Source organism: Musa acuminata, chromosome BXJ3-6, assembly GCF_036884655.1.
Source record: "Musa acuminata AAA Group cultivar baxijiao chromosome BXJ3-6, Cavendish_Baxijiao_AAA, whole genome shotgun sequence".
Lineage (NCBI taxonomy): Eukaryota > Viridiplantae > Streptophyta > Magnoliopsida > Zingiberales > Musaceae > Musa > Musa acuminata.
Window position 1 is genome coordinate 15,228,694 of NC_088354.1, and position 27,281 is coordinate 15,255,974.

Consider the following 27,281-nt stretch of genomic DNA (forward strand, 5'->3'; position numbering starts at 1 on the left):
TCAAAGTTTTTCTAAAAATTTAAGATTATTTTAAATAGTGCATCTATGTGATGTTTTATATTTTAACTTTTCTCAATAATAGTGCATCATCTATTAAAAAAATTGTGGACCAAATTTTTTATATAAATTGTTGACCTATTTAAAAGCTTAAATGTGAAAAAAATTATTGCATGGATGCCTTGTAATTTTTTTTAAATAAAAAAAGTGAAAATAAAAAATAACACACTATTCATATGCTCAAAATTTTATATCAATATTTGAAAAAAAAATAAAATTGAAAACCAATGACATATGTCCATAAGTGTTCTATTCAAAGCTTTTCTAAAAATTTGAGATTGCATCTATGCAATAAACTATCTTTGGAATTTTCTTTATAAAAGTACATCACTTAGGAAATTTTTGTCTCGACCAGTTTTTCTACTCATATTGTGGACCTCTTTAGAAGATCAAATATGAAATAATATTATATGGATGAATTATAATTTGTTGGAAATGAAATAAATAAGGTAAAAATAGCATTTTATTTTGGATAAAGATTTTATTTTTATAAAAAATACTAAAAAATTGGTAGTAAAATAATAAGTTTTCATAACACTATTCAAAGTAGTAAACATTAATGCAACCCTTGAAACACAGCTACATAATAAACCAAAATTTTAAATTTTTTAGTAAATATATTTTATAGAAATGAGACATACCTTAAGGAAGCACATTATATTCTACAGTTTTGGAACCCTAAAAGTAAAAAATTCTCAAACCTTAGAATCCTCCTTGAGATAGTAACGAAATAGAATCTAAAATGAGTCGATGTTATCATGGCATAACTCGATTCTAAACACAATGATGTACAAAATCAATGATACTTAGGGTTGTAGAGTACATTGTCACAATAATGATGAAATAGAGAGCGACTAGAGATGAAAGATCATACAACACAAATTATATCGACTGATAAATGTGAAATAAGAATGTATAGTATTTGATAAAAGCGTTGGTTCAAGTCAAATTAATTTTTTATCCGATATAATCGTATGTGAATCTAAATATTTTTTTAAGATTAATATTATCGTTTAAAAAAAATATGAGCGCTATATTTAGGCAATTTTTAAAATCAGGGTGCTACGTGAAAATAAATCAAAGTTAGAAATTTTTTTGGAAAACTCACCCTAGATCTTTGGCATCTGATAGAAATGGAAGATTTCAATGAGATCAGCAGTATCTATTAGGCCCTGATACTCTTTTAAACGGTAAACATCACAACGGATGACAGCCAATGGCCGGCTGTCAATTAATCTCTCCATAGATAGCTGGGAATCCACAATGAGGCTCCTTCCTCCCGTGTATCTGAACTGGATTCCGATCACTGTTCAATATCTCCTCCATTCCCGCGCCGCAGGGGTGTTGTCAACACGTGTCGCTCGGCTTGGTCTGGCGTGGTGGGGGGGGGTTGGTCGTCGTTTGGTGTTCATATAGTTCGTCGTCTACGAGAGAGAGCCATCGAGTGCTTGGGCTCTCCTTCCTCCTCCACCCTGTGCTTTACTCCCCTCTCCTACGCCTTTGCATCGGTAGATTGCTCTCTTTTCTCGTCTCAACTTTTATTTTCCTTTGAGAAAGAAACAAAAGTTTGTCTTTTATTTTCTGTTGATTACTAGTGTGATTTTTCCTGGAATATCGTCGAACATCTGCAGAAAAATGTAGTAAAAAGGTTGCTGTTTCACTGTTTTTCGATTCTGATATGTGAGGTTTTTCTCAAGCGAGTTTGGAACTGACAAAAAAACAAACAGTAGGCAAGCAAGAGCAGTTCTCATATTGCCAGTGGGTATACTATGATATGACATGAGTTGTTGCGTTCTTAATGGGATATTAGCATACAAGATAATAACCATTTCTGCAGGCATAGATACAGATTCAAGGCACTATTCCACTGTCGATTTTGATACAGAGAGAGATTACTCGTTGCGTACAGTCGTTCAATACTTTTTCCTTTACACAATTGTATCTTCATCTATAGATAGAATGAACTGATCTCCATTTTATACTAAGAAATATTCTTCAAGAGTTTTATTATCTGAAAAATAGAATATAATTATCTCCTTTATTACTTACTATAATCATTGAAGTTTCCTGATGAGAAAATATTTAAGATTGAGATCGACAAAAGATAAGAAAGAAGATGGATAAAGAACAACAAACACTGCATGCTTACTGTCGTCACTGTTTCAGGGCCATTAGACAGCCTGAAGAGGAGATCCAAGAAGCGAAGTGGGCATGGGGACCATCAGCGAAGGCAGTGGCGGAGGGAAGCCGCAGAGAAGAACTTGTTCTTGCACCAAGCAGGACTTCCTTCCCGAGGAGTCGTTCCAGAGCTGGGCTAACTACGGCAAGGCGCTTAAGGAGACGGGAATGCGACTCAAGGATCGCGTCATGTCGCGGTCCCTCGACAAGTCGGAGCTCACCGAGATCAGGGCACGGAGTGGGCACGAAATGAAGAAGAACCTCACATGGTGGGACCTCATCTGGTTCGGCATCGGCGCCGTCATCGGCGCCGGCATCTTCGTCCTCACTGGCCAGGAGGCGCGTGACGATGCTGGCCCTGCTGTCATCCTTTCCTACGTCGTCTCCGGCGTCTCTGCCATGCTCTCTGTTTTCTGCTACACCGAGTTCGCTGTGGAGATTCCAGTTGCAGGTTCGGCCTATACTCTTACCACCGCCGCCTTGCTTTGCTTCCAGTAACGATTAGCTTACTTTGATTCCTTTTTCTTAACAGGTGGTTCCTTTGCCTATCTTCGTGTCGAGCTCGGCGATTTCATGGCCTTCATCGCTGCCGGCAACATCCTCCTCGAGTACGTGATCGGTGGTGCCGCCGTCTCCCGCTCATGGACGTCGTACTTCGCCACCCTCCTTAACCACCACCCGAACGATTTCCGCATCCACGCTACCTCCCTTGATCCCGACTACAGCCACCTCGATCCCATCGCTGTCGTCGTCATCACCTTAGTCTGCGTCGCCGCTGTCCTCTCCACCAAGGCGACCTCTCGCTTCAATTACGTAGCCTCCATCATCCACCTCGCCATCATCATATTCATCATCATCGCCGGCCTCACCCACGCCAATACCAAAAATCTCTCCGAATTCGCTCCCTTCGGTGTTCGCGGACTCTTTTCTGCCTCCGCTGTGCTGTTCTTCGCCTATGTCGGCTTCGATGCAGTGTCTACGATGGCCGAGGAGACCAGAAACCCGGCGAAGGACATCCCGCTGGGCCTCGTCGGTGCGATGACCGTCACGACCGTCTGCTACTGCCTACTGGCGCTCACTCTCTGCCTCATGCAGCCTTATGCGCAGATCGACCCCGATGCGCCCTTCTCGGTGGCCTTTGAGGCCATCGGCATGGAGTGGGCAAAGTACATCGTGGCCTTCGGCGCCCTCAAAGGCATGACGACGGTGCTCCTCGTGTCGGCCGTCGGGCAGGCCCGCTACCTCACCCACATCGCCCGCACCCACATGGTTCCTCCATGGTTCGCCGAGGTCCACCCCACCACCGGCACCCCCATCAACGCCACCGTGGTTATGCTCGTGGCCACTGCGATCATCGCCTTCTTCACCAACCTCAACATACTCTCCAACCTCCTCTCCATCTCGACACTCTTCATCTTCATGCTGGTTGCGGTGGCCCTCCTCGTCCGACGTTATTACGTCAATGGCGAGACGACCGACACCAACCGAAACAAGCTCCTAGGCGCCATCGTGCTGATCCTGGCATCTTCCATCGCGACCGCTGCGTACTGGGCGGCAGGCGGGGAAGGGTGGGTCGGTTACGTGGTGACGGTGGTGGTATGGTTCGGGGCGACAGGGTTCTTGTGGTGGGCGGTGCCGCAGGCGAGGGCGCCGCAGACGTGGGGAGTGCCGCTGGTGCCGTGGCTGCCGTCGGCGTCCATTGCCATCAACATATTCCTGCTCGGTTCAATCGACGGGCCTTCGTTCGTGAGGTTCGGCGTATGGACCGTACTGCTGCTCATCTACTACTTCTTCTTCGGGCTCCATGCGTCCTACGATACGGCCAAGGCTTCAGCCGCTGACGGCGCTGGAGTATAGGAGTGCAGGTGGTAAGTGGTCAGTGATGATGATCCTGGAAATGGACGGATCGGATTGTGTTAAGGCTTCGTGTTTCCTTGATTCTTCTTATCTTAGTTGCGTAGTTATTTCACGTACTCATGCTTTCTCTATGCACAATTAAACTTGTTTCTTATGATTCGTATGCAGGATTGGAATATACTGTTTGTCTGAATCTATTAGTTCATTGACGATAACTTATTCTTCTAAATGTCGGCTTAAGGTTGCATAGCATCAAAAGATAAGAATATTAGAACAAATGTCGAAGACAAAAGAAGCGTAATAAATGATAATGGCTACGGACGAAGCGGTGTTCCCTGTCTTGGAGAGGACATCATCGGGGAAGACGGTCCACGTGACCGTCGAGCCACCTCACCGTCCCTGCTGCTATGGACGAGCGAAAGTCGTGGGTCCCTCGTCAAATGAGAACCGGGCCCGTCGTTGACCCGTCAAAAGAGCCAACGCCACGCCCCACTGCGAGCGGACGACCGGCCGCATTCGTCGGTGCGTGCAGTGGAATTACATCCGTAGCCCTTCGACGCAACATCAAATTATCGTATTGTTATATCTCTGAGCATCGACATATCCACCCACTTCACCACCGGACCCAGTTGTCTTGATGTGAGCTTGTGGGGCCCGCCGGATAGGACTGGTACGTCGAGGTAGTATTAAAACGCAGAGTGGGTGTAGACTCGCGAGGGATAAATTCGTAGTTTGAAAGACGAGTGGGGGTATTTTAGGGAACAAATCGCCTTTTATGTTTTCTGCTTCTCTTCCTCTTCCCAATACATTCTCTGTCTTCTCTTCCGACCAATTTACCCTCTCCGTCCGTTTTTCTTACCGATCTCTCTCTCTCTCTCTCTCTCTCTCTCTATCTATCTATCTTCTCCGACATTTGGATCTCATAGCTTCTGCTTCCGCCGGTCATGGCGTCGGTAAGTGCATCTCTTTCCCGCGCATTACCTTCTTTTGATGCTTACTGGTCGATTAAACCTTGGAATTAGTGAAGTTGCCTTCTTCCTCGTCGGAGTTAATTCTTGGACATGAATAGGATGTCGGTGTAGTTCGTTCGAATATTGGATTTGAAGAGGTTATTGGGTAAGGATATACGATAGCCTTCATTGTGTCCGTAGATGCTGCAGAAGACGAATTGGATTGCTAGTTGTGTGTGGCATATTGTTCCCTCGAAGGTTTGATGTTTTAGATTGTATGTTGAAGCTGGTGGTATCAATTAGAGTCATGTCGGTATCCATTAGGGTTTTGCCCCTGTAATTTCTTTCTGGAGTAGTTGCAGCTTGGGTCATTGTTTCTTGTATTGCTTGTCCAATCGGAACACATGCACAATTGGCATGGATATGATATTTTCTTCTCAAAATTGGAAGCTTTTTTTTTGTCCATAAAACAATCAACTAGTTTTTAGTATAGTTAAATTAATGAACTAGATTTATGGAAATGGTATTCGTGCTTGCTGCCAAGTAGCTTCTTTTTGACATTTGTATGAACATTTTTGTTCATACATTTGAGCAACAAAGCTTTTCTATGCTTGTTTTGGAGGTATGGTTGTGTATTAATCAAACAGTTGATCAACACAAAAATGTGAAACGAGAATACACCCAGCTGCATTGTTTTCAAGAAAAATCTTGTTTCTCTTTTTCCTCGATGCAGGCAGTCAATGTTCGTTGTCTAGATCTTCTATTTCATCCTCTGTTAGTTCTTTCCCTAGATGCCAATGGGTACACGACGTCATGAATCACTTGAAAAACTGCAGTGCACACTGCATTTAGATCGATCCTTATAGTTTGTCTGTGATTGTGGATACGGAAATGATGTTGCATGTCTTTGTCGATGCTGTTTATCTTCTTTCGCAATTTGCTGTTTTTTATTTTATAGTGCTCTGCAGCTTTGTTCTGCCATGACATTCACAGATTCTACGATTAATGTTTAAATGCAGCAGGAGAAAGGTCGTCCACTGCCCAAGTTCGGAGAGTGGGATGTAAATAATCCTGCTTCGGCTGAAGGTTTTACTGTCATATTCAACAAAGCTCGGGACGAAAGGAAGACACCTATCGTTAACTCCGGTGCCCCAGCTTCACCAAGAAGAAATGATGTAGGTGGTCTGAATCCAGATCCCACCTATCAATATCCAAGAAAGAGTGTATGCTTCTTTCTCATGTCTCCCGTTTAAGATTAACCGAAATGTGGCAATCTAAATCTCCAACTCTTAATCCATCTCATAACTGCTTCACAAATCTGGATTCAGAGTAAATGGTTTTGCTGTGGCTGAGTGCTGGAGCTGGAGCAACAAGAGACTTGGTGCTGTAATCTCATGGCTAAAAAGACGAGGGCGGCCGATGTCAGCGTGTAGCTGCTTCCTGTAACAGTGCTACCATGTCTCATTCTCCTTATATATATGTGTGTTACATATAAACAAAAGAGGAGTGATGGATGGAGACCATTTTTCTTTTCTGGTGACACTGTTTAGCTTTGTTATAACTGTGTGATCTAAGTGGGAGGATAATGATATAGATGCTCAACAATCATGTTCAGCTTGTCCTTGCTCCATCCACAAGAAGCTAAGAGAAGAAGCTATACATCAGCCTGTAGATCGACACCAGTGTTTAATAATACAAAGAAATGGTTTGTTTGTGATATCTTATTGATTTAGTCGTTGTTTATGCTTTTGTGACAGACTGCTGTGTGTGCTTAAGACCGAACTTTCTGCTACCATGCAATTCTTCCATTTCTAAGTATCAATATCAGGCAGCAACGATAGAGTCCCTCCCATACATGACTTCGATTTCCAAGTATCAAATGTTTTGTTTAAAGGATAATTTTGTGTTATTTTTTTCCTGCAGCTAATCAACGAACCAATGATCGATTCGGTTGATGCAGAATCCCATCGAATCTATAGCTTATAAGCAACACCTGTTCAAGAAATCAGAATGAGGACTTCAAGATTGTATCTGCGGCCACTGCTCATGGGGTAGCAATTATGAAATTATTTGCAGATATTGACCAACAAATCTATCGACAACAAAGGAAAAACAACTTCAGCATTACCGAAAACAACCCAGAAATTGAATTCGAGGAGAAACTTCATCAGGAGGCATAAATCTGTGTTGAAATTTGCTGCGGCTGATTCCAATCTGCAGGCCCTCAACAACTCGAATGATTGTACAGGTTAACATTTCAGCATCCTATACAGAACTCTACAGAAACAAGTTTAGATGGCAGCGGTTACCCTGCATTCCCGCCATCCTCTGACTAATTTCTATCGTTCAAATACATAACTTTTCACTGCTCTAACATAAAGATTTAGTTCCAACCTTTTCTGAGCAACATACTCCATTTTTGTAGTACAAATATTACAAACATTGTTGAGAGGGCAAAAAAAGAGGAAACAATCTGGGTACATCTCCAAAAAATGTCCTGAGCAAGAAGCTGTGACGTCCATGTTCCTTCACATCGAGTTGATGTCTGATTCACTAGTCCAAGGCAGCTTCCCCCTCGGACACACGATGCTTCCTCTTCCCATTGCCATGCCTCGATCGTCTTGGTGCCATCTCATCCTCGCTCTCGCTCTCATCATTTTGTAAGCTTCTTCCTGCACCGTATCTATCCTCGGGAGCCTTTTCACCTTGCCAATACCCTGTGTCGTCATCCACTCCACCAACATTTCCCACCATCTCCTGGCCCCTGTTGCCCTGATCAGATCCAGCCTCATATCTGTCATTTCTATCACTAACTGGTCTTCTATGATCCCTCTTGGCAGCCCGATTATTCAGTGGAGGTGGAGGATGTAGGAAGGGTGGTACTCCTACAGGACGATTGGATCGGCCAATCCCAGCCATTGGCATGCCACCCATATATGGAGCCCGACCAGGTCCCATCATCATCCCAAGGTTGCCCATTGGGTAGACAGCCCCTGGCTGTGGGGGCCTACCAGGAAAGACTAAGCCCGACATGTGGCCTGCTGAAAAATCACCAGAAAATCTTGGCCCACCAAATGGCGGAAAGATCCGAGGACCAAAAAGATCTGGTGCAGCGAAACCATCAGCATAACCAAATCCATCAGCCCCCATCATAACTGGAGGGAAGCCTCGAACACCAACCACGGGCCTCACTCCACGTACCAGTGGCATGTGTGGTTGCCACATCATCCCTCTTCCCCTTCCTCTCCCTTGGTTGGCTTGGCCACTGCTCTCATCCTCCTCCTCACTTTCCTCTTCCTCCTCTTCCTCATTGTCCTCAAACAGGACAATATCCGGATTATCTGCAGCCTCGTCTGCACCAACTCCCTTGGCCTTTTCCTCCTCACGTTTGGACTCTGCAGCTACCAGCATTGCCTGAACCATACAATACAACATCAACACTAAGATATGAATTCTGAGGAAACATGAAAAGATAGAAACAACTACTGTCATCCAAGCATAATTCACATCGATAGGTGACTGAGATGCAAATGATCTACTAAGTTAGCCAAATAGCAGAAAGTACCAAGTGAAATGATTAAATATTTTAGCATATTGACCATGCAGAGAACTATAATACTACATGAAACAATAGGCAAAGATTATATAACATGCTAAAATTTATTCATCTGAACTGAATCTACCAGAAAAAAAGAATATGGAAACTTGAAGGCTATTCAAGCCTAAAATTGTTGACAGAAACCATTGAGTTGATTAAGGATCCAACAAAATCAAACAATTTCATGATTTTGACTGTCTAACATTAGTGTATTTTGCCAGACGTGTCTATCTTCACAATAACTACTCATCAGAGTTTACTTTAATTATGATTTTTTTATTTACACAACCAAACACATCCTAGCTCAACTCTCAGAATTTGAATTACTTGAGAAATGAGAATAATGCAATTGAAATTGGAAAACATTCCAATAGTGACATTAATTGAAAAGGAAATAGCACACCATTAGTTCACCATCCGGCTCGAGATAAAGCAGTGAGGCCAACTGCTCACCAATAAAAGGCTCCAACTCTTGGCAATCTCGACTTATCTGCAATTAAATAAGAATCCAAAAGGGAAATTGACGTCTTAATGGCAAACATCTTATTCCAAGGGATAAAAACTAAAAAATCTCCAAAATACAAAAATCAACAATAAATTGAATATCACAACTATTTGGGATAGAGTACTGATCCTTTTCCTGGACATTTAGCTCTGTTGAAGACAATATTACTACTAAATCAAAAGTAATTATTTTTTAATTCTAATAAATTGTCTTAGGTGTTTCTCTATAATTGATTCACCTCATCTACTGTGAGGAAGAGGAGAAAAATAGGAGAAGAGGAAGAAGAGGGTAAGGATAAGACAAGAGGAAGCCAAAGAGGACATGAATACCAGGCTCAGGTGATGGGTTGATAGCGGCAGGCGATTCAAGCATAGGGCCGGCAGTATGCAGGCAAGCACACAGGGGTGTGTCAGGGGGAGGGGTTAAGGCTAAGTGATTAAAGAAAACAATTCAATAAAATCCTAAACTGGATAGTAAGGGTTAGCAAATGCAGGCAGAGGTGAGCCAGTGATTGTGCAAGCATGGCGAGAGTACAGAAGGGCAGAACATCACGGAAGGGGTTAAGGTTAAGTGATTCGAAAAAAAAAACAATTCAATGAAAATCCTGATCAGGCTTCCCACCTGGTTCAGGCCTGGTAATGGGCAAATTGAAGCAGACAAACCAATTTGCAAGGGTTATCGAGCAGTAAACCTTATTTTGACCCTGGACCACCCAAGATGGGATGATCTACATCACAATATTTACCTGGAAGAAAAGGATATCACTACAATAGATAATATTTTATATATCACATAGAATTCAAAACTTATCCATCTATAACTTTGGAGATAACATAGCTAAATTGCAGGATAATGCAAAGATAAACATAAAGAAATTACTTGAAAAGAGCACTCATGGTATTTGGAGCTGATTTTAAATCTCATGGCGGCATCATATAAAATCAAAACATGGGCTACATCCTATCATCCCATCTAACGTCTTATATGGCAGTGGACAATGAACATTACAAAAATGATGGAAGATAACAAATCTGATAGTTTAAGCAGATAGTAAATGCAATAGGAACAAAGTCTTGTCTCTTGTTTCACTCTCATTGTCATAGGCTTCCTTATTATCTTTCCTATCTCAATATTCCTATTGTTTCTCCTTCCTTTTCTGGTGCTCCTCCCCTCTTCTATTTCTTCTTCTGACAATGTCAAATCGACCAGAATTGGTTAACATCAAACAACTTCATTTGAGTTTGATAAATTTTTCACCAAGATTTCTGATTATAAGCCAGTCAAAATCAAGCAAAATTGAACCAACCATAGATAATAATGATACAAATCATGCATATCACATTGGAATCAACCAATGCCACAAATCATGGTCTAACTCACCTTTACAAATCAGATTTTTTTTCAAGTACATTCTAGATTTCTTTACTTTGTTCTTTCATAATCTTTGTCCTCAATATCCTCCAACTTCCTTTCCAATTATTTCTTTCATCCACTGCATCATTGTCTCCCCATGATCAAACAAAAACATCAAAAAATTTATAGTCCACAAATTGCAACTAAGCGAAAAGGCTAACCTTCCAATTCCCACTAACACAGAAAATGACATCACACTCCGATTTTGATTGGGAAACTGATGCCATACTTCCATGAGATGGCCACCTCTTGGCAGCCTAGTTTCCAATTCTTTATAATTATTCAATGAGCATTTATCTCTATCAGTATGTCACATATTTTAAAGAAGATAGATTCTAATGATATTTGAAAATGAGAAATCCTGATGGTGGTGTGTCATGGCATGTGCAGGAGAGCAAGATGAATAAAGGGAACCTTTCAAGGACATACAAGGGCATAATGGTAACATTGTAATGGTTAAGCAATCAGTTGAGAAAGAATATGAATAGTTGATATAACTAGTTCAGAAATGCTTCACAAAGTCTTTCAAACTACAATTCAAACAAGATAAAAGAACAAATTTATCAATATTGTAGAAATGGAAAAAATAAGGAAGGAGTTGTTTTATTTTTTATCTTTGATACTTCAATAATTTCAATTAGCATGGACTTTCACCGATGCTTAAGTTTCTATAGAACATCCTACATTGTACTGCATTTCATCCTCCCAAGACTATTTTCAATTTTTCCATATTTAAGAAAGCAAATCATTGGACAAAATTGTCCTTTTTAACTTATTACCAGATGGGATTTTGTGTCATACCTTCACTGGGAGGTTGTCATTATATGGATTCCTGAGATGATGAGTTTTATTGAAGGACAACTCACAAAGCTGAAACATGAAATAAAGTCATGAGTAAACATAAGAGGTTCGTGTCTTAACTCATCTATTTGGAAAAGGAAAAGACTGCATCACAGCCATATAATAAAGGTAATAGCAGCATTTTTTGCATGTTACACAAAATACAGATGACCAATTCCAGGAAAATATTAAGCAACACTAAGTTCCACAGCTACCTGATCATGTTTCAATGAGAATCATTGTGTGAATAATGCATTCAAATTGGTTTCCATCAAATGGACAAGACCTTGTCTCAGATATTTTACTAACATGAATATGCAACACTAAGTTCAAACATTTCTTTGATAAGATACCTTGGTTTTTTATATTATTTCACTTCTCAAGCAAACCAAATAAAAGAAGAAACCATTATGATTACAATGTTGCAAGCCAATGAAAAGATTTTTTGGTCTTAAGACTTCTCACCATGCTTGGTACAAGAGGTTTTCTAATATTCCCACCACCTAGCCAATTCAGGTCTGTTAAGCTTGCTCCTTTTATGACCTGGGTAATCAGAGATTTGAGTTCTGGAAATCGCCTGTTCGGCTGGAAAGGTATTGCTACATATATTAACCCTTCTGTATCTTTTCAAATATCCAAATGTATTTTAAAATGAGAAGAGGGTTATTTGGTCTGTTTTTCTCACTAATCCTGTATCTCATCTTTGTTTTTTTTTTCCACATTTATTTTTGAATTATTTATCCAACAAATAGCATAGACAAGTTTAAGTGATTTAACTGAATGTCATAATGTCTCAAAAGGCAACCCAAAAGCATGACGTTCTCACCAATATAGGATCCAGAAAGTGTCAATATGCAGCCTTGTTTTCACGATTCAAGCCATTAGCAGATTGCAAAGAGCAACCACACTGTGGTGCCAAGGCTCGCGATTGCCTTCTTCATGCAATATTCAAACCTCCATCCACCTTGAATGATGAATCCAATTTAAATGCATGCATCGTATGTACATCTTGTTTGCATTCTTGTTCATTCCAAACAAATATTGTTACAGAATCGAGTATCCTTAAATTTTGGTCTCCAAGTTCCTATTCTTCCCATTAATGGCAGCTACCAATCTAGCTTCAGCTGTCTGATCTCTATCTGGGTTGAACCCTTTCTTTTCTCCCTCAGTTTACACAATTTGGTGGATGATAGCTTCCAAATTGTCCAAAATCTAGATATTATCCTCATTTCAATTAAGAAACTTTTATAATAATTTTGTTTGCCTCTTGAGGAATGACCAATTTTCAGACCAACAAATGCAGAAAATAAATGTTTTTTCTCATTTTATCTGTCATTGGTGTTCACATGGACACCACAAACTGATATCAGCGCATCTAAAACCATAAACAGTATCCTTCATCTGACCAGAAGAAAGACATGCCTAACCAAGAGCAAGGCACCATAACACACCATATCCAATCAGATTGACAGAAAAACCAGTCTGCATCATTTTACTGAGAGCCAGCCAATGCTCTTACATGTCAATCTGCTAGTCTGAAATAGGCCATCATATTGTATATTCTATAACTTCATTTTCCACAAACACTCGTAACAAATAGCTTGTGTTCAATGTAAAACTAATAGCAATCAGAATGGAAAACATTTTTCATGAATAACATAGGCAAGAATGATTCTCCATTGTGAGAAGCTTCAACAACTAATGGAGACAAGTTCCCTTAGAAAGTTGAGTACAAAGGCTTCTAACAAATGTAATAAAAAGATTCAAGGGAAGCAAATTCTAAAACGCTACCACATACTTGACTCTGCATTATGCAGAAAGGTAGAAATTTGAAAAAGGAAAATAGGAACAGCCATTTAACAAAAATATAAGACATTTTGATTGAGGGAAAGAATAGGACACCAATCTAAAGTTGCAGAACTTACATAAGGTCAAACTAATCATACCTTTAACCATTTGACTGAAAAATTTCGACCATAATGTGCAGTTCCATGAGAATATTTCCAATTCCCTCCACCAACTAAGCCACCGATTCTAGAGGTCATCTTAGCACATCCCTAATAAAATCAAAAACAATATTCTATGTTTCAGCCACAATTAGTTGATGATGCAATAAGAAACTGCTAAATTTGATTTTACTTCTGTTGCAGATCTACATAATGTTGTCCACAAGTAATTTCTTCAAGAAAAATATATGATACCTGGAAATGGCGAGTTTTGTTGATCGAGAATATTAAAATAACATTCTCTGTAGATTCAAATGCTTCATTAAGTTTAGGCTCATTACTCCTTTGAGTTGCCCACACACCCTGCTGGACAGATATTTCCAGATTTTCCCGATTGCAACTTTTCACAATAAAATACCTTTTTTTGAATAAAAACTTAATCAGAATTGCAATACTGTGTCTAGTCAAATCCATCCAAAAGATATTAAAAATATGAAGAATATAAGATGTGAAAAAATATGTATGATGCATATGGATTACATATATTAACCACTTCAAGGTGTAAAAATCCAATGAAGCAGAGAAGCACATCCTTCTCAGATAGTCTCAAGCTCAGAGAAAGAAGCTTTAAACTAGAAATGGATCACAGAAAATCTACCATGTTCTCTATACCAGAAAAACATATAGAATATCTGCACATTATAATATCAATACTAGAATATTATACAACAACAAAGTACATACACACCAATTTCATTCTCAACTACTACACATTGCAGAGCATACACTACGGAAAATGTCATCTGGATCATACACCTCAACAATCCACATCTTATAATCCAAATCAAAATGACACTCTATTTAACCTTATAGATAATGCAATACTCACCCGACTCAATCATTCTATTTACACACTGTTCGATGGCATTTTTATCAATAAATTATCATGATCATTTAAATAAATTTGATTAACCAGCTACTCCTACACTTCACAAAGGTGATCCAAATGTGCTGCAAAACAATACATTTAATCACTGAACTACCTCTGACCTTACCTATCTATCCTGTTCTATAGTCAGTGTTCACTGCCAACTAAGAGAGAAAGAAACCCCCTAAAATAAATTTACAAATCAAGGTACGAAATACTAAATATCATTGACAAAATGAACAATCCAGAATGGAGTCAATGTTAACCTAAATACAACTTGATTTGAATCTTTAAAGATAGTGTCACTATCAAGGTTTGTGATTTCATGTACCAGTATAATACCGGCCAAGGCTCAGAATGGTACAATGCCAATTCGGTGATACCGAGTATCAAGACACCGGTATGTCACGGGTTTAGCTAAAATTGCTTAAGCCGTGAGGCACCATTGCGGAAAGTCACGGACTTAGTTGGAGTTGCCTAAGTCGTGATGCGCCCTTGCGCCAACTTCTCGGACTTAGCTGAGATTGCCTAAGTCATGACGCACCCTCACGATATGCATCCGCAAAGGGTCAGCCAATTTGCAACCTCGCTCAGGTCCCGTAGGACCTATAAAAAGACAAAGTTGATTAGTTCAAAATCGAGCAACGAACAAATCCCGACGTCTCGCGAAGAGGAAAGCTTTACAAGCAATTCAGCAAGCACTTTAAATGCAAGAGAGGAAGGAGAAAGCAAAGACCTTAGAAGGCAAAACGAACAGTCGCAAGTCCACAAACAACTGCTCACCAGGTGTCGGGCGCGATGGCAAGTTCCCGTCAAGTTAACGTACGAACTTGTGTACACCGATCAACGCCCAACCCTGCCCCAAAGCCCCATCTCCCCCGGTGCCACCTGAGGGGTTCCAGGGTGTTGAGATGGCTAACGTTTCGTGTGCGGCTGCGGTCTGCAGAAAACAGGTCGTGACATGCGAAAACGGAGCCATTTTAGAACAGTTTTGCCCAGCGTGGTGAGCGGTCGCACTGCAGCTCTGCGAACTGTCGTTGCTTACATTTTTCAAGCAAAAACACACAAAACAAAGGCAAAACATGCTATCAAGCATTTGTACAAGCATGCAAAAGTGACGAACGGTTCGTTAAGCAAAGATGTTGCAGGTGCACGACGACCGTTCGTGACATTCTCCCCCACTTAAACTATCGACACCCTCGTCGACGCTTGTTGGTAGGCTTTGATGACTGTTACTTTGTGTCGTAGGGCGTCTTCAGGCTCCCAACTGGCTTGTGTTCGGAGAAGTTTTCGCCACTTCACTAGGTATTTGGTTTACTCTACTCCGTTGGGTAGTTTTGTCTTGCAATCCGCTAAAATAGTTTCAACTCACTTCTAGTAGGAGGCTCTGGTGGCGGTAGCTGAGTTTGAACACTTCGGGAAGCATCTTGCGGATCTGAGTGATAGGCTTTCAAGTTGCTTACGTGGAAGACATTATGAATTTTGAGCCACGCCGACAGTTGCAACATGTAGAAGACATTGCCTACCCTACTGATAATTAGGAAGGGTCCTTCGTACTAGTGCACCAATCCCTTGTGCACTTTTTGCCTGAAGAATTAAAGTGATGCTAGTTGGAGCTTCAACAACACCAAGTCGCCAACTTTAAACTCTTGTGGTCGCCTTCCCAAGTCTACCAACTTCTTCATCTTTTTAGTCGCCTTCTCTAAGTAAGCTTATGCAATATATGCATTTCGGTGTCATTCCCTCGCAAAGTGATATGCTGACGGATTACTCCCGATATAACCAATCACTAAGGTGTGAGGAGTCGACGGCTGTTGTCCCGTAATGATCTCAAAGGGGCTCTTGTTAGACACAAAGCTCAGTTACAAGTTGTAGGAGAATTGGCCAATGTCCAATAGCTTCACCTAATCTCATTGGGTGATTGCTCACGTAGTGCCGAAGATATTGCTCAAGGAGCGAATTTATTCTTTCAGTTTGGTCATATGTCTGAAGGTGGAGGTTTATAGAGAAGTATAACTTGGACCCTAACAATATGAATAGCTCGGTCCAGAATCACCCCAAGAACCGAGCATCTCGATCACTAATAATATTGTGCGGGACTCCCCAATACTTCATCACATTCTTCATCATCAACTTGGCTGTCTCCTTTGCTGAACAGTGTAGGGGTGCAACAGTGAATGTTGCATACTTTGAAAATCGATCGACCATCATGAGTATCAATCTGAGTCCCCCTACGATCGTTCGACAAGCTTAATATAAAGTCTAAGGAAATGCTCTCTCATGACCTTTCTGGTACGAGCAATGGCTCCAAAAGTACCATCGGCTTCCGCTGCTCTACCTTATCTTGTTGGCAAGTAAGGCACAATGAAACATATTCCTCCACATCAATCCCCATCTTCGGCCAATAGAAGGCCCTCTCCACGAGAGCCAATGTTCAGTGAATGCCCAAATGTCCAGCCCAAAGGGAATCATGACACTCTCTCAAGAGTTCACGCCTCAAATTGTCCACTCGAGAAACATAAACCTTATTCCCTTTGTTGTAGACGAGTCCCTCCTGGACCCAAAATCGTCATGTCTTGCCTTCTTTGATTAGTTGCATCAGGGTTACTGCTTGGGGATCACTGTGCAGTCTATCCCTGATTCTAGAAGGAAAGTTGGAGCGCAACTGACTTGCTTGGCCTCTGCCTTCTAGCTGCATGGCATTCACCAACTCCACTTTTTGGCTCAATGCATCGACCACAACATTTGCTCTTCCGAGCTTATCGAACTCAGTCAGGAAGTCCTACCATCGTGCTTGCAAGAGTTTCTTTTGAGTTTGGAAGTAACTCAAAGCGATGTTATTCGTCTTTAGCACAAATCGTGATCTGAGAAGGTAGTGCCGCTAGACTCGTAGACAATGGACCACCGTCGTCATCTCCTTCTCGTGCACCAAATACCGTCGCTCGGTCTCGTTGAACTTACGGTTCTCATAGGCCACCGGGTGACCCTCCTGCATGAGTACTCCCCCAATAGTGAAGTTTGAAGCATATATATGGACTTCAAAGGGCGTCCCATAGTCCGACAATTTGAGTATCGATTCTTCCAACACAGTAGCCTTTATATCTTAGAATGTCGCTTCACATTTGTCAAACCATCGCCATGGCTGCTCCTTCAACAACTCCGTCAGTGGAGCTGCGCGCTTCGAGTACCCAACTATAAAGCGCCGATAGTAGTTGACGAAACCAAGGAAGGATCTCAACTCCAGTACTTCCTTTGGTATTCGTCATTCCGTCACAGCTTGCACCTTTGATTTATCCATCCGAATAGAACCATTACCGATTCGATGCCCCAAGAACAAAATCTCCATTTGAGCAAAGTAGCACTTCTCCCTTTTCACGAACAAAGTGTTCTCCCTGAGGACCCTAAAAATTGCTCGAAGGTGCTCGACATACTCCTCGAGCGTTTGGCTATAAATGACGATGTTGTCCAAGTAGACAACCACAAACTTATCTAAATACTCCTTGAATACTTTGTTCATGATAGTACAAAATGTGGTTGGAGCGTTGGTTAAGCCAAAAGGCATCATCAAGAACTCGAATGCTCTATACCTGGTTACATAGGTAGTCTTCGCTTCGTTGCCTTCGGCAATGCGCACCTGCCAGTACCCCGATCGAAAGTCGAGTTCTAAGAAATACTTTGCTTTACCCAATAGGTCGAACAAGTCCGCGATGATCGGGATGGGATACTTGTTCTTCACCGTCATCTTGTTTAGGGCCCAATAGTCAACACATAATCGGAGGCTCCCATCTTGTTTATTTTGGAAGAGAACTGGAGCTCTGAATGGTGCTTTTGAACTGCAAATGAGACCACCGCTTAGCAGTTCATCTAATTGCTTCCTAAGCTCTGCCAACTCTAGAGGAGCCATGTGGTATGGTGGTCTCGTTGGAGGCTTCACTCCCGGCTCTAGCTCGATACGATGATTCACGCCTCTACGTGGTGGCAGAGTTTTCGGCAACTCAGGCGACATGACATATGTGAACTCCTTCAAAATGTTTGTCACCATAGCAGGTTCATGAATGTCCTCCCCGTCAAGTGGCTCCAACTTTACAACGGCCACAAAGGTTAGATCTCCTTTTCGCACCCCCTTCTTCAATTGTCATGTTGATATTTGTTATGGGTATTTGGCTCCTCCTTGAGAAACAAGAACCACGCAGGGGTGGTCGCCTCCCATTAGACATAGGGAGTTTAGGAACGGCATTAGCACCAACTTCACCGCATGCATAAACTCCATTCCGAGAATCACTTGGAAGTCGTCCAGTGGCACCGCCATCATATTTGTGCTTTCGCTCCACGTCCCGATCTTGATGGGTACCGCCTTCGCTAGTCTGGAGATTCGCTTAGCCTCCGAGTTCACTGCCTTTATCCGACTTGGGTTCTTCTCCAAGTTTAGCCCAAGTCGCCTTACTTCTCTATCAACAATGAAATTGTGGGTGGCGCCCGTGTCGACCATTGCACGAGTTGTTCGATCATTGAGCTTGATGTCCACATACATCAATTCGTTGCTCCCTGCTTTTTGTGGCTTCGTCTTCAAGTTCTCCCCCACTTGACCCCGAAACACATTCAACAAATGCATTGCTCTCATCTAGGGCCTTTGCGACTCCTCATCGTCGTTGCTAGATACTCGAACTAAGAGCGACGGCCTTGCCCTTGTCCAATTTGGGAGGGTGGATTGAAGCTGTTAAGGCATTAAGTACTTGTTTCTGTAGGCACTCTCTCACCATGTGTGATTCTCTGCACAAGCATCCGCCAGATTTTAGGGCCTTGCCTTTTGAGCTTGGCCCTTTATGGGAACTCTTCTTCTTTTGTTCGCCACCGGACTCCTTCCCTCCAGAATATTTCGGTGGGCGATTTCCTGAAGATTATTTCTTTTTCCCTGAGTCCTCCGAGGAAACAAAGTCAGTGAGCCTTTTCGTGGCCGCAATTGCTCCGATCACATCGATGACATTCCTTTAATGCAATTCTTGTTGTACCCATGGCTTCAGGCTATCGAGGAAGCTGAACAGCTTATCTTTTTCGAACATGTCCTGTATGTCCAGCATCAATACGAAAAATTGCTTCACGTAGTCCCGAATGGAAGTACTTTAGCGGAGTTATCTTAGCTTCCACCTTACAATGAACTCTATGTTCTTGGGTAGGAATTGAGTTCTCAATTCCCGCTTCAAGTCCTCTCATATGTCCACTCGACACCAACCTTGTTGGATCTCCTCCCAACAGGTTCGCCACTACAGTTTTGCATCCTCATTCAGATACATGGTTACTATCGAAACTTCGATATCTTCATAATCGAGCCTTGTAGCCCAAAAGTACTACTTCATGTCAAACAAGAAATTCTCGAACTCCTTTGCATCCCTGGCACCCCTATAGCAATGAGGCTCAAGTGCCCTCAAGTTTTGTAGCGACGTAACGCAAGTGTTGCTCCCTCCCGCATTTAGTGTCATTATGTGTAATATCACTCTAGAAGTGAGTTTCGCCACGACTTCGTGCAAATGTTGCACAGAGTCCTTGGTGTCTTAGGGACTCAACCTTGTCGATTCGAGATTCAGCTTCTTCTTACGAGCTCTCTACCCGCAAGAAGCCTTCATTGGCCTTGGTAGAGTTCCTTCAAACTCGCTTCAAGAACATCCAAGCGGGTTTCCGCCACTAAGTCTCTCCTTGTGGCTCTTTTTTTCGGTTGGTGCTCCAGATTGCGCCTCCTCCGCTTGCGAAGAGTAGCCAACTTCTCGGTCGTCATGTTCGCTGCTGCGCTCCTCCTGAGCGGCTCCAACAACATGAGAGCGAGTTTGCACTTGCAGCCCACCTACGAATGCTTGAGGCAATGGTCTGGCTTGCCCCGTCTTGCTCGATTCGCCACGATGCATCGCCACGGCGAGATTGCGAAGTTTCTTCGCTGTTTGCTCATATTGCTTGCCGCTCTGATACCACAATGTTACAGACTTAGCTGAAATTACCAAAGTCGTGAAACACCCTTACGGCAAAGTCATAGACTTTGCTGGAGTTACCTAAGTTGTGATGCTCCCTTGCATCAACTTCTCGAACTTAGCTAGGATTGCCTAAATCATAACGCGCCCTTACGATATGCATTCGCAAAGGGTCAACCAATTTGCAACCTCGCTTAGGAACCTGTAAAAAAAGAATGTTGATTAGTTCAAAAATGAGCAACGGACAAGTCCCGACGTCTCGTGAAGAGGGAAGCCTTACAAGCAATTCAGCAAGCACTTTGAGTGCAAGAGAGAAAAGAAAAAAAGGAGAAAACAAAAACTTTAGAAGGCAAAACGAATAATCGCAAATCCACAAACAACTGTTCACAGAGTGTCAGGCACGATGGCAAGTTCCCATCAAGTTAATGTGTGAACTTGTGTATACCGATCAACGCTCAACCCTACCCCGAAGCCCCATCCTCCCTGGTGCCACCAGGGGGATTCCAGGGTGCTGAGATGGCTGACATTTCACGTGCGGCTATGGTCTGTAGAAAACAAGTCGTGGCACTCGAAAATAGAGCCATTTTGGGGCAGTTTTGTCCGATGCAATGAGCGATCGCACTACAGCACTGCGAACTGTTGTTGCTTACATTTTTCAAACAAAAAGTACACAAAACCAAGGCAAAACATGCTACCAAGCATTTGTACAAGCATGCAAAAGCGATGAATGGTTCGTGGAGCGAAAATGTTACGGGTGCACGATGACCGTTCATGACAGGTAGGTACTGAATTCTGGAAAAACCTGAAAAAAAAGGCTAAAAAAGAACAAGAAAAGGGAACTGCCTGGTACAGGTCCTGTACCTGGTGTACTGGGTGATTCAGCCCCTTTACCAGATTGTACAGCCCTATACCAAGGAACATGCCTAGAACCAGGTGTATCATGCGACTTGCCCTGGTCCCTATACGGTGCACAAACTGAACCGTACTTAACGGTATTGCAGACCTTCATCACTATAAGTTCTCAGAAATCATAGAATTTTAGACATTCCAAACACACCTAGATTGTCCCTGAGGGAGTGGAGATGCAGTTCTGGTTGATTGATTTGATGAGACATTCATAATTCCAGGGACCTGGTTCTCTGTTGGTGGGGGTGGTGGTTGCTGTTGCTGTTGCTGTTGTTGTTGTTGTTGCTGTTGCTGTTGCTGTTGCTGTTGTTGCTGATATTGTTGTTGTTGTTGCTGCTGCTGCTGATGAGACTGCTGCACTACTAGGGACTGTGATGGTTTTACATCTGATGGTTCAAATGAAGAAGCTGGTTTAACTGCTGTATTCTGATTATGTAACCCAGGAGCTGATGACAACTGATTCTTATCCAGTTGTTGGTTATAATTAGTGTTTCTGTGGTGATAAAATCTGTTTGAAGACCCATAACCAAAAGAACCCAGATGCTGTATCTTCTGGAGAACCTCTTCTACAGGGGGAGGAGGCCCAGGAAGCTTTGCATGTCGATACCGACAATCAGGTCCATTGGGGCAGAAACCAAGTTTATACCTGCAAAGGTAGTGTCACAAACTTAACTTAAGTTCCATAATGCCTAACAAACTTCACATAAATTGAATATTGGTCATGAAAAATAAGATAAAACTACCATATTTTGACCACAAACTTAACTAGATTCTCAAGATGTCCTGCAGTGAGGTGATATATGCAGCCGATGATTAATATACAAATAATGGAACACCCAACTGTTTGCAAGATTAAGGATTCATTGGCATCATTTCTGTTTCTTCCATATTTTTCAGATGAAAAAAACATGTCTCTTACAGAAAAGAAGTGGCATGAAAATGATAAATGGGCAACTATTGTCAGATCTTCTCAGGACACCTTTCCATAGAAGGAGCCCTATTGATTTTTATAACCTTTTATCCTATAACAGGGAGGGAAACTATTCTATTCAAGTTGTTATTTCTAATCCTTTTGGTAAAAAATAGAACATTGTTACTGCTACTTATGATATTTCAACTCCTAAAACTTCTAGAACTGAAGCTAAGAACTGAAGACCATATGAGAATTTCAAACCCTCTTCTCAAGCACATAAACAATTCTCTTATGCCTTTTTTCACCTCCATCTTCTTTCTTTCCTTCCCACCCTATTTGATTCTTGTACCAGAAGCTCAAGACATTATCATCAGTAGTCCAAACAGTGTTAGTTTCCATTAAAACAATATTAAAATGCCTGTATTGACTACACTGTACAATTATACATTTCTATGTTTTTTTCACTCATTCATGCAATCCCAGTATTGTGCTGCTAGGGGTTAAAAAAATAGAAATAAAGTCCAAAAGTTGAATGAAACTTCATAAATGGTGCCAGCGTTGCAGCGAGAGAAATGGAAACAATAAAAAGGATGATATAGTACTAACAGGAATGTTCAAGCTCAACACCATGCAAGCAGAATCAAACACTAAATGAATTTTTATATAACCTGAAGCAGATTTAGTTTGATATAGCCAAAACTTTCCATATAAATTTGGTTGCAATGAAATCCTTAATAGAGTAGGAATAAGGTTGACGTGGCTGCAACTTCTGAATGTTTGGATAAGTAAAAGTTATTTCCCCTTTGTAGAAAGGAGACCCTACCATTGTTCTCCTTTTTTCTTATTTTCTTCTAAAAATCCGTCTCTATTCTTCTCTCTACACTACCCACAAATCCTCTTTATAGATATGAATAAGCTTACATATTTCTCCTCTTTTGTCCTTCTTGCCCTATTTACTGTAATCACCTTACTGCATCATGATTTGCGGGTTTTGCTGTAAAGTGTATTCTGTTGGTTTTAATCCGAACACTTCGTCCCTTAAATTGTCTCATCTGTGATCTCTTTGCTAAGCCAAAGGACCAGCTTTATACTGATGCTCCTAATTCCATCTGCTGGGAGAAACACACAACAAGAACAGTGCTTACATAGGAAGATAAAGAAAATGAAGGTCATCGTTAGATGCCTCCAAGAAACCACTGTCATACTTGATGTAGATGAAGAAAAGAAGGAAATTAGTCGACATCAATCAAAAAGCAAAAAGTTCAAAACGCCAAATCATAGGCGACCAAATTGAAAACATATACATCTTCAAAAAAAAAAATTAAAACAGGAGATCCATGGCGTCATGAAGTGATCAGGAAGATGATGCTACCAATCATCAAGCTAAGCAAAAAAAATTTCGTTTTAATACGTACATATTGCACTCCTTGATGTCCTCGTTGGTGTGCTTATAAACGCAGTCCTGCTCGCGGCACTCCCCGTAGAGCCGGAAGAAGCGGCAGACGGGCATCCGCTCCTTGTCGTACTGGTGGAGGAAGCCGCAGGCATCGCCCTTCATACATAGGCCACGGAGCCAGTGACGGCACACCGTCTGCCTGAAGCTCCGCCGCCCAGGGACATTCCCAGCTGCTACGGCGATCGGATCGGCTGCGCCAGAGTGAGGGACCGCTCCCGCGGTCGCCGCTGCGGCGGTGGGATCTGCCGGCGCGAGGGGGGCAGCGGCAGCGGCGGGAGCGGCGGAGTCGAGGCCGCCCTCGAAGTCGAAGTTAAGGGCTCCTTCGGGGTCTTCCATGAAGGCTCCGGCCGAGTCTTTTGTGGCGATCTTGGGGATAGAATTAGGGTTAGAGGTTTAAATCTCATGTTCGAGGAGACGACGGAGAAAGAGATCAGCTGTCCGTGTTATTTCATCCACCTTCGTTGCTACGGGAAGGAGAGGTGGGACGGGAGTGGGCCCCAGATCGACATGTTAACAAAAGGCAGGTAAGCGCGGGTGCAACGGAGTGATGGTGAGAAACAGTGAAAGGTTCTTTCGTATTTATTTTGACGGTAGAGATTAATTCCTCACAGATATCAAACGGCGTTCCGGAGCGAAGGCGTTTTACGCAGTGTTATATGGTATGGTATAATAGTAATACTAATTGGCTTTATTTGCATATTGCACTCGGCTAGTTGGGTGTTTTAGGAGGATAATTAATTATATAATTAATTATCTTTACTATTTTGGTCCATATATTTTTAATTATGATTCATATATTTATGAAAGTAAAATATTTAGTTTTATTTCTCGTCATCGAATTTATTAATAAAAATATTATACTTAATGATAATCAAAAGAGTAAAGTCAACATGTACTTAGTGGTAAATCCTATAATATTTTAAAATTATAAAGATAAAAATACTAAAAATAATTAATTAAATAAGATAATATATAATTAATCTATATTTTGTCTATATGAATGTCATGTGCATGCCTAGAATAATATGGTCTTCACAAATATAATATTGACTCGATCAAACTTGGTTAGACCATATATATAATTAAAAAAAATTAAAAATATAATAATTAAAATTATATGTAATATTTATAAAATATTTTTTTAAAATATAATATTTAAAATTACTAAAAAATGTAAATAAGACTTCAATTTTATAAAATATGATAAATATATAAAAGATAAAAGAAGATGTAAGAAAGATAATTAGATGAAAAGAAAATATAAAGAAGGCTGAAAAGAAAGGAGAAATATAAAGAAAAAAATACTTTTCTCCACTTAATCCTCATTTGAAATTAACATAAATATCTTCTGAAATAAATAATAGAAAATATTCAAATGATTATATTACAAAATCATATCTTGTTTTATTTGATCCGATCGATTTTTGAACATCAAGTGAAATTAATCAAACATGATCCGTTTTTCAAGCATTGTCATATCTAAGGGGGAACATATTTTTCTTCAGAGATATAATATTATGTATGAGTCACAATTTGATGAGAGAATTCTTCTCAAAAGTCAAAAATCACATAGTGTGTCTTTTGTTCCTATAAAAGTTTATGTTAGAAGCAAGTTTCGTCTTATCGCACCGTACCGATGTTTCGACTTAGGCTCGGTATGGTATGGTACGGTACGATGTACCGAGCGGTACATCTAATTTCACAGATTTAACCCTCCGAAAATATCTAAAAATTTTAAAAAAAATTAGGATATGGTTTTCAAGTTACAAATAAATATAGTGATAGTAGAAGTTTAGCAAAATCAATGTAAATTAGGTAACAATAGTATTATATATCTTTTTCGAACTCTGAGGTAGTCTTGTTCGAGATTCGTATTTCAGCCCGTTATAGATTGAAATATCTACAGAAAAATTAGTTGAATTGTTAGACTATTTTGTTACAATATAAACTCTAAAATTTAAATAATTAAATAATCACATATGTAGATATACCTGATTGTTGATTCTACTACCAAAATGAACGACGGGCCTCCACGGGTGGTGGATCGGGGTCATCGATCCAATATATCTGCATATCAATATGATACATTTGTTAGACCCAATCATGAAATTGATCCCATGACATAGTGTATTGATACATCGTATACCATTGATGCATCAATATGGTGCTGATCGTAGACTGATCATCATGAATCATATTTGTCTAAGGCAGCTCTTGAGGCATATATTGGTGAATGTAAGAGCTTCTACTTTTGCTACTGATCTGTTATTCTATATCATACTATTGCTCAGATAAAGATGACCAACTATCACCATACTGTTGTTGCTCGTATGATTCTCCATAATACGATAGCTGTGAATACGATGAGCCTCTTTCTGTGTCTATATCATGTATGTTCTGTCGCATTTGTTCATATTCATCCATTGCCTTCCCCTTCCCTTTCCCCTTCCGCGCATAAACTTGACTAATACCTTGTCGAGTTACATGATCTGAATCTTAAGTGGCATGTGTAAAATATTTCTCCTCGGTCCATTCACCACCCTCAAGTTATGTAGATAAGACCAACGATTGTCCGGCATCACCGCCATCATCTGTCGAGGCACTGTTGTCCATGTTGTTGTCATGTCTCTGGACTGAGCGAGAAAGAGAATGTGATTGTGAAGGTGTCTCATTGCCCGACTTGATTCTTTTTAATGATGCAACTGATGCTACTGCCTTCCCCTTTGCCTTTACACATTGGGCGGACGAGTGTGACCATTGGGTGTCGGTAGTTCCTTGAACAGTTTGACTCCTACCACGTTGTAATCGAGGGGGATTTTTCACCTATTGGAGTTGTGCTTATTCTTCTATTGCCTCGGTAATAAAACGTGAAGGACGATGAGGATCTCCCACCTCATCAAGTAGAGGATCCTCTTGGTTCTCTACTGCTTCAACCCAATCTAGCATTGGCTCTGAATCTTCATTGTAGAATTGGAGGTCAATGGGATCAATATCTGGTTCCTCTGGCTCCTTATCCAACTTAGCACATCGTAATTTTAGTAGCATATTATAATGGACATATAATAGTTTCTTTAACCGTCTGTAGGAGAGTCTGTTGTGGACCTTCGTATGAATTAATGCAAACGATCAAATTGACTGTTGGAGCATTGTACCACTGCTATAATGTGGCGGTAACGGTCAAAATTTCGATCGTTACCGCCCGATATTACTCCATATCGTCCGATATATGATTTTTGAATGTACTGTCCGTACCGGGCGGTACGATTCGGTATGGTAGACCTTGGTTAGAAGTGTATATAACAAATTATCTACATCTTTATACAGTATTGGTTTTGTAATTATCATCGTATCCAGAATATTAAGTGGCTTAACGAGGGACTATAATTTTTTTTATGTCATGCTAACATCCATGTCTAATTGGTGCTTCCTTATCTCGTGGAATTGATTTGTCATAATTAATCTAAATTTTATCATATCCAAACTTAGAGATAAGGGTTTATCTGTTTAAAAGTATAATATCTATTTAGGCACCTAAATTGATATTGTTTATTTTAAACATAATTAAATTATAGATTGAATGCTTTTGTTAGTTATAAAGGAAGGATTCATAATTGGATATTTTGAATGATATTGTCCAAAGTGGATGTATCATATGTAACGATGATGGGATAAATGGAGAATTTTTATACATGAATCAATAAATATAAGCAGACTATATCATAGTGAAATTAAATGAAATTTATAATTAAATATGCACTAAGATTTACGTGGAAAACT

At 40.9% G+C, this 27,281-nt stretch overlaps 2 protein-coding genes across 3 annotated transcripts; one reads left to right on the plus strand and one right to left on the minus strand.

The window, feature by feature from the left end:
- Positions 1-2,262: 2,262 nt before the first annotated feature.
- On the plus strand, positions 2,263-12,408 carry LOC135641153 (cationic amino acid transporter 1-like). Of its 2 annotated transcripts, XM_065156252.1 has the most exons (3): positions 2,263-2,686; positions 2,768-4,068; positions 11,503-12,408. In XM_065156252.1, the coding sequence occupies exons 1-3, from the start codon at positions 2,269-2,271 to the stop codon at positions 11,629-11,631; spliced, it is 1,848 nt and encodes a 615-aa protein (XP_065012324.1). In that variant the 5' UTR covers positions 2,263-2,268; the 3' UTR covers positions 11,632-12,408. The 2 variants fall into 2 exon arrangements, with proteins under 2 accessions (XP_065012324.1, XP_065012323.1); XM_065156251.1 differs by lacking the exon at positions 11,503-12,408 and having other exon boundaries at positions 2,768-4,132.
- LOC135641152 (zinc finger CCCH domain-containing protein 45-like) lies at positions 7,226-23,924 on the minus strand. The gene is made up of 7 exons (XM_065156250.1): positions 23,464-23,924; positions 21,287-21,781; positions 13,600-13,762; positions 13,345-13,455; positions 11,360-11,428; positions 9,044-9,130; positions 7,226-8,456 (listed from the first exon to the last, which is right to left on the minus strand). The coding sequence occupies exons 1-7, from the start codon at positions 23,838-23,840 to the stop codon at positions 7,596-7,598; spliced, it is 2,163 nt and encodes a 720-aa protein (XP_065012322.1). The 5' UTR covers positions 23,841-23,924; the 3' UTR covers positions 7,226-7,595.
- Positions 23,925-27,281: the final 3,357 nt, after the last annotated feature.

Coding starts and splice junctions, on each gene's coding strand:
- LOC135641152 (XM_065156250.1), bottom strand. CDS start 23,840: ATGGAAGACCCCGAAGGAGCCCTTAACTTCGACTTCGAGGGCGGCCTC. Junction 11,429..13,344: donor TTTCAGTCAAATGGTTAAAG/GTATGATTAGTT, acceptor TTCATGTTTCAG/CTTTGTGAGTTGTCCTTCAA. Junction 9,131..11,359: donor ATGACAACCTCCCAGTGAAG/GTATGACACAAA, acceptor ATTTAATTGCAG/ATAAGTCGAGATTGCCAAGA.
- LOC135641153 (XM_065156252.1), top strand. CDS start 2,269: ATGGGGACCATCAGCGAAGGCAGTGGCGGAGGGAAGCCGCAGAGAAGA. Junction 2,687..2,767: donor TGTGGAGATTCCAGTTGCAG/GTTCGGCCTATA, acceptor TTTTCTTAACAG/GTGGTTCCTTTGCCTATCTT. Junction 4,069..11,502: donor ACGATACGGCCAAGGCTTCA/GCCGCTGACGGC, acceptor GAAAAGGAAAAG/ACTGCATCACAGCCATATAA.